The sequence below is a fragment of the Salarias fasciatus genome, unplaced genomic scaffold (assembly GCF_902148845.1).
Source record: "Salarias fasciatus unplaced genomic scaffold, fSalaFa1.1, whole genome shotgun sequence".
NCBI lineage: Eukaryota > Metazoa > Chordata > Actinopteri > Blenniiformes > Blenniidae > Salarias > Salarias fasciatus.
This window is the reverse complement of record NW_021941376.1, coordinates 375,926-391,520: the sequence shown is the minus strand read 5'-3', so window position 1 is coordinate 391,520 and position 15,595 is coordinate 375,926. Positions and strand designations below refer to the sequence as shown.

Below are 15,595 nucleotides of genomic sequence, written 5' to 3'. Positions count from 1 at the left end.
CCCCCCCCCCCCCCAGCGCTCCGGCCACGAACCCCGAGATCCAGGGCATCACCCCCCCCCCCCCACCCGGAACCCACCCCCCCGTCCACCACCTGGCCCACCCCTCCCACCCCCTGTCCTCTCCCGCCTCACTCCCCCCCGCCCCAACCCAACACTCATACCCACTCACTCATACTGACACACACACATGCACACACACACACACACACACACACAACCACTCATCCCTAAACCAAACGCACACACACACACTCACATTCCAACACACTCACACACTCTCACGTGAGAGTCATCCAACTGTCACATCCTGTGGGAGACCCCCCCGGAAGGCAAGGGAACACCGAACCCCACATCCAGGACCCCCGCCACCCACAACTGCCGCCCCCACCCCCCCACCCCACCAGGGGTGGGGTGGGGGGGTGGGGGCGGCAGAATCTTAAATTTTTTAAACCCCCCCACCCCCCCACCAGGGGTGGGGGGGTGGGGGCTCTTTCAGTGAGGGTGGGAACCCTGACAATCCATCAGTTCACTGTGAGATAATTTATATTTATGAATCTATTCATACCAGGACAAGGATCCGTGCTGCATTCTTGATCTGGATTTTCAGAAAGAACTGCTGCTGCCGGGACAGGTCTGTCATCCCGCCTCCTTTTCCTATGCTACCTACAGTAACAGAAGAAATGTGCAGTTACATTTCATTCATGACGCTCTCCAAAGAGATTTACAAAGGAGTACAACACTCAAGCTACTTTGCAACAAACATTAGTGAAAAATTCATGCTCCTCCCTTTAACAGACAGCACAGGAGAAAGAGGAAGGGCCGCGCTAAGTACCGTATTGGCCCGAATATAAGACGATGTTTTTTTCCAGAAATTGCATCCTCCAAAGTGGGGTCATGTTATAATCGCGGACTTACGGTAGATGTCAATACCCATCCGCGCCGCTAGATGGAGCCAAAGTATCACTGACCAGAGAGCGAGTGGAGCGATGAAATGAGATCAAATAACCCGCGACCCCGAAAGGGATAAAGCGGCAGAAAATGAATGAATGAATGAATGATCTGATGAAAAATGGCGGATCATCTGGAACAAAGGGGCTGAACGCTGGACAACTGAGCAACAACAGAGGAGAAGTTATGATACCAACTTTAAACTGATGGTGATCAACGCAGCAGAGTCATCAAACTACTGCCAAGCCGCCAGGAGGTCTGGTGGAGCAGAGCCTCGTTCTGACTGGAGAGCACAGAAAAAACACTCCAGATGCTAACGCTATGAGAAAAGCTTTCCGTGGTCCTGAGAGACGCTTCAGAGAGACTGATAGAAGGGAGAGAGAATACGTCTCTGAAAGACGGACAGACGGAATGTCCACCACCAGAGCCTGATTCAGCTGAAGGACCTGGACAGTTATTTACATCATTTATGCAGTTTTGACCCCTTGAGGTTCTTATTTGTTGCTTATTGTTTCTTATTTTGAGAAAGAGAATATATTTTTTCAATACCGTAGTAATATTTTTTCATTTTATATCTCCTGAAATGTTATCTCAGTTGTGAGTTTTGAGTTTATAGTAATTGTATAATAAAAAGTTGTTTTATGAGTGACCTGTTTTCAGTATTTTTTTTTTTTTCACAAAATGATCTTTGAAAAATAGGGGTCGTGTTATAATCGGAGTCGTCTTATATTCGGGCCAATACGGTAGTTGTAAGTTATGAGAGGTCAGACCATCCATATCTCAAAGCAGCAGCTGCAGCTGCTCGGCTCCAAGAGAGGAAAATAAAACACAAAATGAGTGAGAGGAGAGCAAATCCCATCTCACCTGTCCATCTTTGCATCTGGGTTCTGACTTTGTTTTGTGTACTTAAACACAGATGGCACAAAATCGGGACTACTGGAGTCCAATGACGCCTCGCCTGCAAAAAATAATAACACAAACGATTTATTAGCCTCGCAAGCTACTCGCCAAATCTAACGCCAGCTTATCAAACTTTAGCTGCATTTTATTATTACTGTACACCACACAGACAATCACTAATGTAAACAAGGCATTCCCGTAAAATCAAAGAGGAGATAAATGACCTTACCTGATATAAAGTGGGCGCTGCAGACGCCAGCATTTTTGATTGTGTCCTCATTCCAGTCCACACGTTTAATCGCCTGCAGCCACAGACGCCGCCGGTTGCTCTGAAATGGTCGTGATCCTGTCGGAATCCTATAAAACTTTAATCCGCTGGTGGAACAGCGATTCGTACAACCGTACACGCAACAACCGGTCATGTTGATACCGGGAACGGTTTTAAATGCTTGTTAACCAGTGGTAGCTCGTCTTTTTTATCTAGAACGAATGGAGAACAACACCACTTCCGTATCCAGAATGCGCGCGCAGTATCTCGATGACGTAGACCGAAAAACGGTCTATTGGAAAAATAAACTCCCAAGAATAAAACTGACCACACTTCAGAAAACAAACCATTAGGCGGACTCAATGCTCAAAATATTCACCACTATTCACGAGCAAATCAACTTCAGTATATCTACAAACGGACCCACCCCACTCAGTCAGACAACACTTGGTTAGACATAGAACAGACAGTTAGTGATGAAATACATTTAGCAGATTTACCATTTCTCACTCAGTCTATCAAAAAACACCCCTGTTTCAAAAACCCCACAGTCCCATCGGCTCTGACAGCCTGGTGGAAATTCCACAGCATCACTGACTCCACTCTGGAACCCTCACTCTTCACCCCCATCTGGCACAACCCGGACTTCACCAGCAATAAACAACCGTTACGCTTCAGCTCCTGGGCAGATAAAGGGATCACTCCCCTCAAACACATCTTCAACAATAACACCCTGGTCCCATTCCCGCTCCTGGTCCAGAAGCTCGGCATCAGGAGCCAACAGTTTCTACAATACCTACAGGTTTCATCATCCATCCAATCAGCAATGAAAAACAGAAACATAAACCTCGACCTCCCCCCTTCAGCTTCTACCCTCATTAATATCTCCTCTTCAAAAAAACTCTGATCTAAAATATCCAAGTGAATTTCACAGACCGATACAATATCATCTACACCTTCAGAAAAATGGCAAACAGATCTCACAGTTGCTCCTGATGCCGACTTCTGGCCCCAGATCTGCAAGAACATTTTCCTCATGACAAAAAACGCTCATCCAATACAAATCATTCATAGAACACATCTGACTGGACAAAAAATGCAAAAAATGGGCTTCTCATCATCCGATAACTGTTCACACTGCTCAGAAAACTGCACAGATACCTACATTCATGCAGCCTGGCACTGCTCACCTGTCCACCACTTCTGGAGAAACATCACAGACATCCTGTCACAGATCCTGGGCTGCCACGTCCCGCTTCCCCCACCCTCTGTTTATCAGAGACCTGTCCACATCAAAACCTGATCATACACAAAACCCTTTACTTCTCGTGGTGCGAGCTGTTGCCAAGAAAACTCTCCTCATGAACTGGAAATCACGGGACTCAAGACACATCACACCCTGGAAAAACCTCCTCATCGACCACATCTGTCTAGAAAATACAACCTCCTCTGACACCCCCACAAACTCTCTGCAATCATGACCCTATTGCACAAAACCAGGATAAGGGATTAAGCCAGCAAACTGTTGTTATCCTGTGGCAATCTTGTGGTTATCCTGGACGAAGTTCAATTCAATCAATCAATCAGTGTATTTCTGTACAGCCCAGTATCACAACAGCAGCTGCCTCAGAGGCTTCAGGATGTTACATTGGTTGGTAAAAGTAAAAACAGTGAATAAGCATAATGTTAATATGTCAGATTCTCAGTAACGAGACAAAACGAAGCAACCACCGCCTTAGACCCTCACATCCGGCAAGAACAAACTCCAGAAACCCAGTGGGAAAAGAAGAAATCTTGGGGAGAACCACAGTGTGGAGGGATCCCTCTCCCAGGGACGGACAGCTTTGGCAACAGCTAGCATGAGACAATAAGAAGTAAAGCCGAGGACTATGTTGAGGACAGTCCGTTGGACGGTCCAGCACAAGAACCACGGATCCCAGCAGTAGAACCGAAGCCAGTCCACGGGCAGGACCGACAGGAGTGTCCTCCCGGTCCGGACGGAGCTTGTTCGTAGGCCCTCGTAATAGTGGAGTCAGCAACTGAAACTGGAGAAGACTCCCCCTCGAAGGGGGGACAGCAGGTGAAAAGCAATGAACGGACTAAAGGGAATAACATTCAGACATTAGAGGACAGGGCTCAGTGCTCCGTACTTCCCACAGCATTCTAGCTCCTAGGGCAGCTTTGTGGATAGTTTAGTAGTTAAACTAGTGTTTAGTTAGTTTAGTTTAGATACTTTAGTTTAGTTTAGTTTAGTTACATTGATTGATTGATTGATTGATTGAAGACCAACATAACTTTCAACACAGACATTTCAGAATCCTTTCTTTATTAATACAAGTCCTACAATAAAAGGTTCACAATTATTGTAAAGACAATGGGAAAAAAACCTTAATGAAACTGGTACTAAACCACACTGATGTAAAAAATAAAGAATAGGAAATAAAATAAAACAACCCTGAAGCTACACAATGAGTAAAATGAGAAACAAAGGAAAAATAAATGTCTCACACCACTGAAATGGACGACAATATAACAGACAGCATCATTTTGTCTTAACTGTCTCCTGAAAATAGGAAAATCGTCCTATTTCAGGACTCCAGTTTTAGGAATGAAAGGGTCCCACACAGTGGCGGATTTAACAAATTTGGGGCCCGAGGCAAAGGCAGGAATGGGGCCCTCTGAAATGAGAAGACAACACACACTCACTAGTTGCTCTTCTCCACACGTCGACAGCTGACCCTCCCAAACAGGTGTTGACGTCGCCGTTACACTTGCTGGTTGTTGTGGATATTGTATTTTATTTTGATTCATACTAAGTTTGAACAAGATAAATACCATGAGCAGTAAAGCCTCAGTAAAGCCTCAGTTGCAACATCTGTGTCATTAAAACCATCTGCACATAGGCGTCAGTTTAGGTGGGGACGGGGTGGGGGTGGGGGGGGGGACTCACACAAATCCTTCACATGTAGCCATTGTAACCCCGGTTATTTTCAGTAGGAATTAACATTCCGACGCTCCTGAACGCACCATCCACTGATTGCAGAGACGCACGCAGACGTTCACGAGGATTAAAAAAATAAAAACAACGTGCAGCTGCTCTAAATGTGCTCCGTTCCATTGGAACAGTTACTTGGGACCGAGTTGGTCGGGGGCTGGGGTCGAGTTGGTCGGGGCCGACTTCGCTTGGGCGAGGTCAGGGGCAGCTTGGCTTGGGGCCGTGGCGGGTTGCTGCTGCTGCTGCTGCTGCTGCTGCTGCTGCTGCTGCTGCCGCGGTGAAGTATGTCGTCACTTTGGGGCATTTTGAGAGCAGCTTTCTGCTTTCCTCCTTTTTTCAGCACTGCTGGGGGAGCTTCTTTTCATCGTCTTTTTCTTTTCTGTTCTTTTCTCTTCTCTGCTCTTCACGCCGTTTGTTTTCGTGTGTTTTGCTGCTCTTCCTGGATCCTCTCCGCACATGCGCAGTGAGATGGACTGATCCAATGTGGAGACTGAAGGGGGGGCTCCGAGACACACATAATACAATAAGCATTCTGCTGGCATTTTAGGGATAGGATTTCATTCAAAACATAATTAATGTGTACAAATAAGTAATAACTGTATTAACCATAAGTGTATGAGGAGTTTTATGGGGCCCCCAGGAACTTGGGGCCCTAGGCAACTGCCTAGTTTCGCCTAATGGTAAGTCCGCCCCTGGTCCCACATCATTCTGACTCCACTTTTCTAATGGCTAAAATCAGACAGAAATTCATTCTCAGAAGAAACAAATTTATCACTTCATGTGATAACTGCTCTTTGGGCGACACTTAAGTAACTGACCAGACTGCAGAATATTTTTATGTCTGGTTTTCAGCTGCTGCAGGTTCTTTTCTGGCCGACAGGTTTGTTCTTCATGACAGATGAGGATGAAACAGAACACAGCATGAGGACAGCTGATTCAATAGAGAACACGACACAGAGTTGAAATATTCTTAAATAAATATCCTAAATATTGGCAAAATGCTGTTTCCCCCGTGTATTTCCTGTATTTTATTATTATTATGTTTGTATGATCATAATCATGGATCATATGCAGAATTAGGTCATTTCTAGTGTCTGACCTGAGCGTCACTATTTCAGCTGCCGGCCTGCGTGCAGTACCTGTCCTCACCATTGAAGCGTGGGGGCGCTATGCCTTAAACGTCATTAAAGCAGACGTACAGGCTGGAATATATGGAGTGATATTAATGGATGTGTTTTGTGTAAAGTCCTCGCTCTGGGGCACCCCCCCCCTTTTAAAGTGAGCCCCCCCCCCGACAGCCGCGGTATAGTCCACATTGCTGCTCATCCCCTGTGAAGGAAGACGCTCGTCCTTGTTCCATTTTCAATCTGTGATTCTGTGATCGATGTGGTGGTCTTCTGAAGAACGCCGTGACGCCACTGATCCTGATGCTCCTCACCTGGCTGGAGGAAGCCGCGTCTTTTCATCCCGGCTCAGCAAACGTGCAACCGATTAATCCGAGAAAACACCGACTAGGCTGACTCAAGCCGCGCATTTTCATTTATCCTGGATGTTTTTGTCCTGCTTATGTGCAATACCCCCCAGGCTATGTGTTTTGGGGTGGAGAGAGATGGGAGAAACTGACCAATCACTGTTCGTTTTTAAATGGGCGGGAGAGAAAAAAAGATCGTAGTCCTTCGTGAAGTCCAACGGTGGGCAGAGATTCATTCACCAAGAGATACAGTAGGGGGCGGTATGCACCTAAGTTGTTGGTCGCCACCCGCGATTATTCCAAAGAAGAAGAAAACCAGAAGAGAATTAAAATTAATGCCAGAAATCCCACAGGGCAAGGTGGACTTTAAGCCCTGGTGTTGATGGCAGTGGAGAAGGATCTGCTGATGGAACTGAAACGCACCCATAATCTATACGACAGAGTCAATGAACTCTTTTTGAGGAAGGAAAGGAGGATGGATTTTGTTTTCAAATAATCGGGATTTTGGTGAGCAAAATGTTCCTCTTTTCCTAAATAATATTGCTGTTTTATTAAGTTGTTGATGCTCATTGTATGTGCACAGATGCAGTAGGAGACTTGTGCTCTTCAGCAAAGGCTTTTATTCTGGCTGCACAAGTATCTATCTGCTGTGCAACAACTCTTTATGTGCATATCTGCATAATAAGATTTTTTTATAGACATAAAATAGGTATTGAGGGGTGGATTGGTTCAGGCGGATCTGTTCTGAAGGCCTTAGTGTGAAATGCACCGTCCGCCACTGCATTCTACAGTAATTTTCCGTGAATTTCACAAACATTTGTTTTCAGTGTGAGCTTCGGTTTGACTCCCTGGTGTGAAGGAACCAGACGTTCTGCGCGATGTTCCAACATAAACAGGACTTCAGATCAAAGGCAGCTCTGGTGTAAAGGTTGGTGAGTGAAAGAGTCCAGAGCTGCAGATAAAACCATAAAATCACTGAAGTTTAACCGAGAGATTATCAGAGAGACGGAGAGAAGCCGGACGAGGAACAGAGAACGAGAGCAAGAGTCACAGGAATGAGAGGATGAATGACAGGATGAATCCATGAGAGCAGGGAATGAGCGGTGCAGCAGGGTCTCAGGTGGTTTTATTGGGTTTCAGGTTCAGCTGGGTCCACATGACAGAACCGAGCTGCTGTTGAATCACAGTCAATCAGCTGGAGGCGGATTTCCTGCTGCAGGTTTGTTCCTGGAGGATCTTCAGACTGGAGTGAATCCATGAGCCGGGTCCCCGGGTCCCGGGAGCCCCCGCCCCCCCCGCCCCTCGGGGCCTACAGGGGCCTACGGGGGCCTACAGGGGCCTACGGGGGCCTACATTGACTCGAACTGGTCGATCTTCTGCCTGGTGTTGCCCTGCCGGATCTGCCGGAGCGTCTTGTACTTGTCCCGGCCCACCCGGACGTTCTCGGCGTACAGCAGGTCGTTCTGGGTCCTCATGCTGTCGTCTCGGGCGCCGGCCAGGTCAGAGGTCAGGGCCTGAGGAGGAACCAGGTTCCAGGTTAAAAACACAGGAGAACCCAGAACCACGAGTTCAGGAACCAGACCACATTAGTCCTGGTTCCAGACCAGGTCCTGGTCTCTGGCTCTGGTTCTTCTGGACCAGACTCTGATCTCTATATTGATTTGATTCCAGGGGTTAAAGTTCAGCATCAATCAGCCAATCACAGCTCCTCCTCTGGATTACTATTGCAGCAACACATCATCAGCAGGGTAAAACTAGCCTGTCTCACGACGGTCTAACTCAGCTCACGTTCCCTGTTAGTGGAGAACAATCCAACGCCTGGTGAATTCTGCTTCACAATGACAGGAAGAGCCGACTTCAAGGATCAAAAAGCGACGTCGCTATGAACGCTGGGCCGCCACAAGCCAGTTCTCCCTGTGGGAACTTTTCTGACACCTCCTGCTTAAAACCCAAAAAGTCAGAAGGATGGTGAGGCCCCGCTTCCACGGTCTGTACTCAGACTGAAGATCGAGGTCAAGCGAGCTTTTAGTTTTAACCTACTGATGACAACCAATCACATTACAGGACTCTGGTTTACAGAGTCCAGTATGGAGACGACCTGTGGGGGGCGCCACGTTAGCCCCGCCCACCATTACATACAGCCAATGGTCTCTCCACTGTCAGCAGGGGGTCTATGTATCGTATGGCTGTGGTGGTCATGGACATGCTGTTATGCTGGTTCCGGGGTGGAGAGAGACACTGCTTCATGGAGAAAGTTGTCGCTAGCGCCCCAAGTAGAATGACTAACTCCGACATTCTGCTGCGTGATCAGTTTGTGGAGAACATCAAAAATTCTGATCTTCGCAGGGAACTGAAGAGGTTGGTACGCAGCGACCCTACTGGATGTACGCGCTGAGGCCATTAGATGGGAGCGTGAGGGCAGCCCAGTGAATAGTAAAAGTAGCTCTGTTTCTCCTTTGTGCGGTGTCCAGATCTCTGGTGTTCAGCGTAACCCAGATGGCCCACCGAGCAGCTCCACTGCTGAACAACTTGCAGCTTTGACCGTCTTGGTGCATAAGCAGCAGGAGCAACTTAACCAGCTCACCGAGGCCATGAAGGCAATGCAGGCACCCCTGGGCCCCAGGCAGAGTCGCTTGAGGAACATTATTTGTAGACGGTGTCAGCAAGCAGGCCGTTATGCCCGTGAGTGTGATAATCCCTGTGTTTCATCTGGCCCTGCTAAACCCCCTCACGTTGCCAGAACTCAAACTGCTGCTGTGGCTTCTCAGTAAGCGGAAAGCTAGAGCCCCCTAGTGTGCAGAGCCAAACACGAGGTGGGGAATTGGCAGGCTCTACAGACCCCAGCCAAGCAGATGAGGCTCTGGTGGCCCGGTTAATTGCCCCTTGCCCCCAAGTGGACATTAAATTGGTAGGGGTTGAGGTTAGGTGTGTGTTAGACACAGGGTCTGTGGTATCCACCATTAGGAAGAGCTTCTTCCGAAAACACTTTGGGGATAAGTTGAAGTCTTGCCACTGGTTGCAACTTCGGGCTGCTAATGGTTTGGGGATACCTTATGTAGGCTACATGGAACCTGATGGGAAAATCCTTGCGGAAGGAGAGCGGCAGTGTTTTTCGTAAGGCGGACCTGCTGGGCCACAACACCAGCAGTGGTACCAGTCTCACATACATCACATCAATGACATTGTTGAACAGCCTGGAAATAGTGGAGATGTTGACGTCAAACATGTACGACAGATACTGCATTGATACATTCATGCGCATCTTCATTAATGTCGTCACAAACTGCTGAAATTTAGTGAGGACTGAGTTTTCTGGAAGGTATGAGGAACACTCATTAAACAGTGCTTTCAGAATGTGACTGGATGGAAGTCCTGTGTAGCATCGCACTTTGTTATCACAACTGAAGCTGTCTTCACTGATGGACAGCCTGTTCACTGTTTCTCTCAGCTGTGACACTTCACCTCGAAGAGAAATATTGTCTGCAACGATAGCAGATATGTCAGATGAAGACAAGTCTGTTTGAGCTGCTTGATCCAGCCTCGAATCGACAGCTGGTCCCGATGGCATCTCAGTTTGTAATTCCCCTTCTCCATGGGTTTCGCCGACATCTGCTCTGTCAGTTGCATAACCTCCTCCGTCTGATCCTCCCAGATCTTCAGTGTCATCCACCACACAGTTTTTTCCTTCAACTCCCATTTCCAGGTCACCTATGCCTTCTGGCGGCTGACCATCCCGGCAATTAGCATGCAGGGTTGACAACACCCTGGCAGCTGCCCTTCTTTTTCTGCGCATGTAGCTTTGAAGAGCTCGCTCGCGCCGTCGTTTTTGGGGGGACGTGTTGGGAGATAGATGGCGTGTAAGCTGGAGAGACGGGGTCGTTGCTGACAGCTCCTGAAATTATTTTGAAATGGGAGAAAAAAAGAAATCAGCATTAAACAGTGCATATGCCACGGAGATCACTGCAAAGGCTAATATACTGAGTCTATACTGCAAAAATAATTGAACTTTTAAAAAAAATTAATAAAATAACTTAAAAACTTAAACTGTTGCTTGTCATCAGGGCTGACAGTAGTTTTAAATCCTTGCTGGTACTACTGCCAAAACCTCCACCTCTCTCACTGTACTTTGTTTAATTTATTGTTCCTCCTCTCCCGGCGGAGGCGGCGTTTCTCTACACCTGTGGATCAGTTCTGTGACACGTCCAAATGCATGAAAATGAAACGCTCCCATTTCCATGGCAACTGCTGTGTTTTGGAAGCAGACGCGCATGCAGACTCACGTTCTGCTGAGTGAACTCTCCGCTCAGTTCAAATTCAGCAAAATTACACAAACACAACTGCTTTCGATTGGGACATTTTGCAACTAACATGAGGTACACGTTTAAAAGTCTGGGCGCTCAGGAGACCCAGGCTCTGCCCAAGAGGAGGGGGAGAGAAGCGAGCACGAGCCGCGATCAGGAGAGGGAAATGCCTGGCTAAAGCTCCGGTGATCATGGATTAAAAACTGGACAAACAATTCAGAAACAATTCGGAATGCTTTAAAGGGAATTGTTAAACAGACAACGTAGCTTTCCAGACTGCATATTTTTTGCGGATCTATTTTTAGTCTCAGTGCAGCCGTGACTGGTTCTGCCGCCTGAGCGAGGTTTACAAAGCAGTAGTAGAGGAAGAGACACGTAATCGGATCGATTATCAGTTAAACAGAGGAAGAGAGCAAATATATAAAAGCACACAAACCTCCAACGAACTGTTCGTTGCATATATGACTGTTTCTTGATGCTCGCCACTCCGTGTTTCTGTGTTCTGAACCAGCACGCCGAAGTGCAGCTATCCACTTCTCTCTGCGTTCAGCATCGGCCAGAAACCTGTGGAACCACAATCCTGCCTTCTTCCCTCTGTAGTTGGTGCACCCAACCGCCGCACAGTTTACAACCATTTTTTCATGCTTTTGATGCCGAATTCTCTGTCAAACACGCAGGACACAATGCACTGCTCCGGGTTTGTTTTCCTTCCAATATGGCGGCGACATCCCGGTGTGCATTGCGAGGCCGGGTGTGTGATGTCAGCTGCAAATGCTCTATAGGAAGAAGGGCCCCTGAAGCGCAGCCTCTCTCTGCAAGTTTTTAGAAAAAAGTGTGTCAGAAGGCAAGACGGCGCCAGAAGAAGTTGTGACATGTTTTATGATATGATGCAGCGTTTTTCACTGAGGAGAAGGACTAAACGATCGTCTCTCTCTCTCTCTCTCTCTCTCTCTCGCTCGCTCTCGGCCAGTCTCACCTCGCGTCAGTCAGTCAGAGCGGTGCGCTGTGTTTTTGTTTATTTCCCTGGGTCCACAAAGAGTGAACCCTGGAGATCAGAATCAGAATCATTTATTGGCCAGGGGTCTGTTTCACCAAGCAGGTTGAAAAACTCTGAGATTAATCCTGAACTCTGTGGATCTCCTCTGAAGGGAAACGCTGGGTTTTTGGTTCCACAGCAGCTGATTTCAGTTGGATTACTCAACTTCAAGTAGTTCCACCTGGAGTTCAGCACGTGCACGACAACTATAAAAAGCCAGCATTAATGGAGCGCCGATTCGACGAGTCACCATGGCAACAGAGAAGCGCAGAGCGACGTGTGGAAGCTGGAACACAGTTTTTGAAAAAAATGCAACACGCTGCAGCAGCGACAGAGAGGGAGACGGCGTGGCAGAAAGTTGCTGCCCGTGTCAGTAAGTTTAAATGTAGTCCTTTATATCAGAATATTATTAAATGTTAAATATTATTACAGGGAAACTGTTTGAATGGTCACCAGTGAAGGTATTTCATTTAGCTGTAATCCCGGGGGGAAGAAGCCACATGGCAGCAGCTAAAGATGAAATATAGAAACATTGTTCAAAAGACCTCGGCATAATCTCACCGAGGTTCATCTGTTTAAGATGTTTAACATTGTAAAGTAGCATAAATACTAAGCGGCTGATGGACTGTGCAGCTGTTTTATGTCACACATCTATATCATGTTATGTTAAATAATTAATCATATTTAATCTAATATTATTATCTATTATTTGAGTATAATATTTAAAAAATGTGATTGATACAAATATTTATTCTGTCTTTCATGTTCTTTTCTTCTTTTGTCCCAGATTGTGAAGGTTCTCTCTGCTGCTGGAGCCCCTTCATGCTACAACCAGCCTGAAACTGTCAGCAGGAAATACTCAGAATATTTCTGCCAAATGTTAGTTTGGAAAAATATACTGAAAGATGTCATTTATCCAGGATGAGGAGGATGAAACTGTGCCTGCTGCCTTCACAGAGGATCCAGAAAGTCATATGGAGGTACGTTACTGATTGTTCTCTTCCATTAAAACTCTGAATCCTCCTGTGGAACATAGAGCTTGACGTTTAGCCGACACTGAAATATTCAACATTGTCGTCCTTTTTAGCAGATCCTGGCTGGTCAGCAGCAGGATGGTCCCTCAACTCCCACATCACAGATCAACACTGTGAGATGATGTTCAGTAAACACCAGAGGCTCATTTCATTCAGTTCATGAGCAGCTGGATAATTTAATGTCCTCTATGTATTCCCAGTTACCAGTCAAAGAAATTTACAAAATCCACTTACTGAACAAGACAGAGAAATCCCTTAAAGAGCAGCAGGATCTGGACCTCCAGATGAAGAAGACGAAACTGGAAACTGAGACACTGGAGCAGAAGCTGCAGGTGGGCTCATGGTCACAGTGAGTTATGTTCACTACTGGAACATGAACTAAACCCTTTATTATTATTATTTATTTATTTGTTTTTTGTAGGAAATAAAGAAGACAAAATGAATTGTGTGTCATGTCTTTTATTTGCTGTGGTGTAATGATGGTGGTGATTAAACTCCTCAGTGCTCTGCATCTCCAGTGTTATATAAAAAACTCCCATTTTTGAAGAACCGCAGCGCAACACACAACATCTGCTGGGATGTGAGTGCACGACTACGTTTGGTTATGTTGCAAAATATGGACGGAGAAGATTGTGAAATGCAGCGTATGGATCGAGACGTGAAGCGGTACCGTTCAGATAACTGTCTGGAAACGCCAAAACATCTCTGCGGTCTGTAAATAACCTCCTGACGAATATTCAGTTCCCGCTGCAGTAATGCTGCTGCTTCATCTGCAGGATCGCTGAGAAAAGGACAAGACATTTTGACAGCTACACTAAAACTCTCCAGCTGACTGAAAGAATGAGGAAATGGATCAGCGCGTGTGGCTGAAAGGGGGCGGAGCCAGAGAGAAACTTCAGGGTTGACTGAGAAAAACCTGCTTCCACCAGGTTAGAGTCACGGAGTGTGTTACTGCGGTGACTGACCACAGTTTCAGCTCCCTCTCCTGGTGGACAGCTGGAGTCACTCCTCTGTCTCTGGGTTGAGTTCTCTCCCTTTGTGGAATGGAAATCTCAGAGTTTCCCTCATTTCCGGGTTATTGAACACAGAGTTTTATTAAAACCTGCTTGGTGAAACCGACCCCAGGTTTGACAACAAACTAGGAATTTGACTCCGGTTAGCCGCTCTCACAGCACAGTACACAGATAAATAACGACTGGATAAATACACAGTAAAGATAAGAGACACAAAAGTCAAATTAAATCAAGTTAAGTTAAAATAAGGTTAACTACTGAAAGGATTAATACCCAAGGAGAGAGGCAGAACATTAACAATAAAAATCAACAAGTATTTACAATAAAAACAGATTAAAAAAAACTAGAAACTCAAGAATATATTATACTTAAATAGTGCAAGTAACAGATCACGAGGGGGTGTAGTACACTTGTTTCCTGAGACTCAGAGTCACCTGGAGGTCATCGGGGTCATGGCTCGGGGGAAGGAACTGGTCCTGAGTCTGGTGGTTCTGGTCTGCAGAGACCTGTAACGCCTGCCAGGCGGCAGGAGCTTGAAGAGGTTTTGAGCAGGGTGTGAAGGGTCGGCAGAGATGTCACCAGCCCCCCTCCTGACCCTGCAGCGATACCGGTCCTGGACGGAGGGCAGGCCGGTCCCGGAGAGTCTCTCTGCTGACCTGTCCTGTCTGGAGGCCGAACCGGACCAGACCGTGATGGAGGAGCAGAGGACAGACTGGATGATCAGCAGCTCCCGGGGCAGGTTCTACTTCCTGAGCTGCCGCAGGAAGTAGAACCTCTGCTGAGCCTTTCTCCTCACAGCGTCTCTGTGGGGGGTCCGCTTCAGGTCTCGGGAGACCGTAGAACCCCGGAACCTGCAGGCGTCCACCGGAGTCACTGTGTTGCTGAGGATGGTGGGGGGGGGGGGTCCTCCTGAAATCCACTGTCATCTCCACAGTCTCCAGGTGGTTCAGGTCCAGGTGGTTCAGGTCCAGGTGGTTCAGGTCCAGGTGGTTCTCGCTGCACCATCGGACCAGCTGTTCCACCTCCTGTCTGTATGCACGCTCGTCACCATCACGGATCAGACCAGTGATGGTGGAGTTGTCTGCATACTTCAGGAGTTTCACAGTGGGGGGCCCTGAGGTGCAGTCGTTGGTGCAGAGGGAGAAGAGCAGTGGGGAGAGGACACAGCCCTGGGGGGTGCCAGTACTGATGGACCGGGTTCTGGATGTGATGCTCCCCAGCCTCACCTGCTGCCTCCTGTCCGTCAGGAAGCTGGTGACCCACCGGCAGGCGGGGGAGGGCACAGAGAGCTGGGACAGTTTCTGGGTGAGCATATCTGGGATGGCGGTGTTGAATGCAGAGCTGAAGTCCACAAACAGAACCCTCGCATACGTCCCTGGAGAGTCGAGGTGTTGAAGAACGCAGTGCAAACCCAGATTCACCGCATCATCACCGACCTGTTAGTGTGATCCGGGATTCATGATGTGGCCTTTCAGATTTTTTTATATGTGCTGTGATGTTGCTGTGCTTTTAATTGGCATTAATTTTGCAGTGCAAAAAAGGTGTGCTCCAGAGACGCTGCAGCAGGTAGAAGCTCCGAGGGCGGACTGCGCGCGCACGCAGTGGACCGGGACCACGCCGGGACCGCCG

The 15,595-nt window shown here is 47.4% G+C and overlaps 1 protein-coding gene and 1 long non-coding RNA gene across 3 annotated transcripts; both read right to left on the bottom strand.

Moving 5' to 3' along the window:
* Positions 1–565: 565 nt before the first annotated feature.
* LOC115385246 (uncharacterized) lies at positions 566–3,692 on the bottom strand. Its single transcript, XR_003931103.1, has 3 exons — positions 2,078–3,692; positions 1,813–1,906; positions 566–663 (listed from the first exon to the last, which is right to left on the bottom strand). It is a non-coding gene; the product is annotated as an uncharacterized LOC115385246 (long non-coding RNA).
* Positions 3,693–7,358: 3,666 nt separating this feature from the next.
* On the bottom strand, positions 7,359–11,578 carry LOC115385245 (moesin-like). 2 transcript variants are annotated; one of them, XR_003931102.1, is made up of 3 exons: positions 11,320–11,578; positions 9,971–10,474; positions 7,359–8,096 (listed from the first exon to the last, which is right to left on the bottom strand). XR_003931102.1 is itself a non-coding variant. In XM_030087212.1 (3 exons), the coding sequence occupies exons 2-3, from the start codon at positions 10,246–10,248 to the stop codon at positions 7,932–7,934; spliced, it is 369 nt and encodes a 122-aa protein (XP_029943072.1). In that variant the 5' UTR covers positions 10,249–10,474; positions 11,320–11,578; the 3' UTR covers positions 7,359–7,931. The 2 variants fall into 2 exon arrangements, 1 of the variants encoding a protein (XP_029943072.1); XM_030087212.1 differs by having other exon boundaries at positions 10,045–10,474.
* Between the last annotated feature and the right edge of the window lie 4,017 nt (positions 11,579–15,595).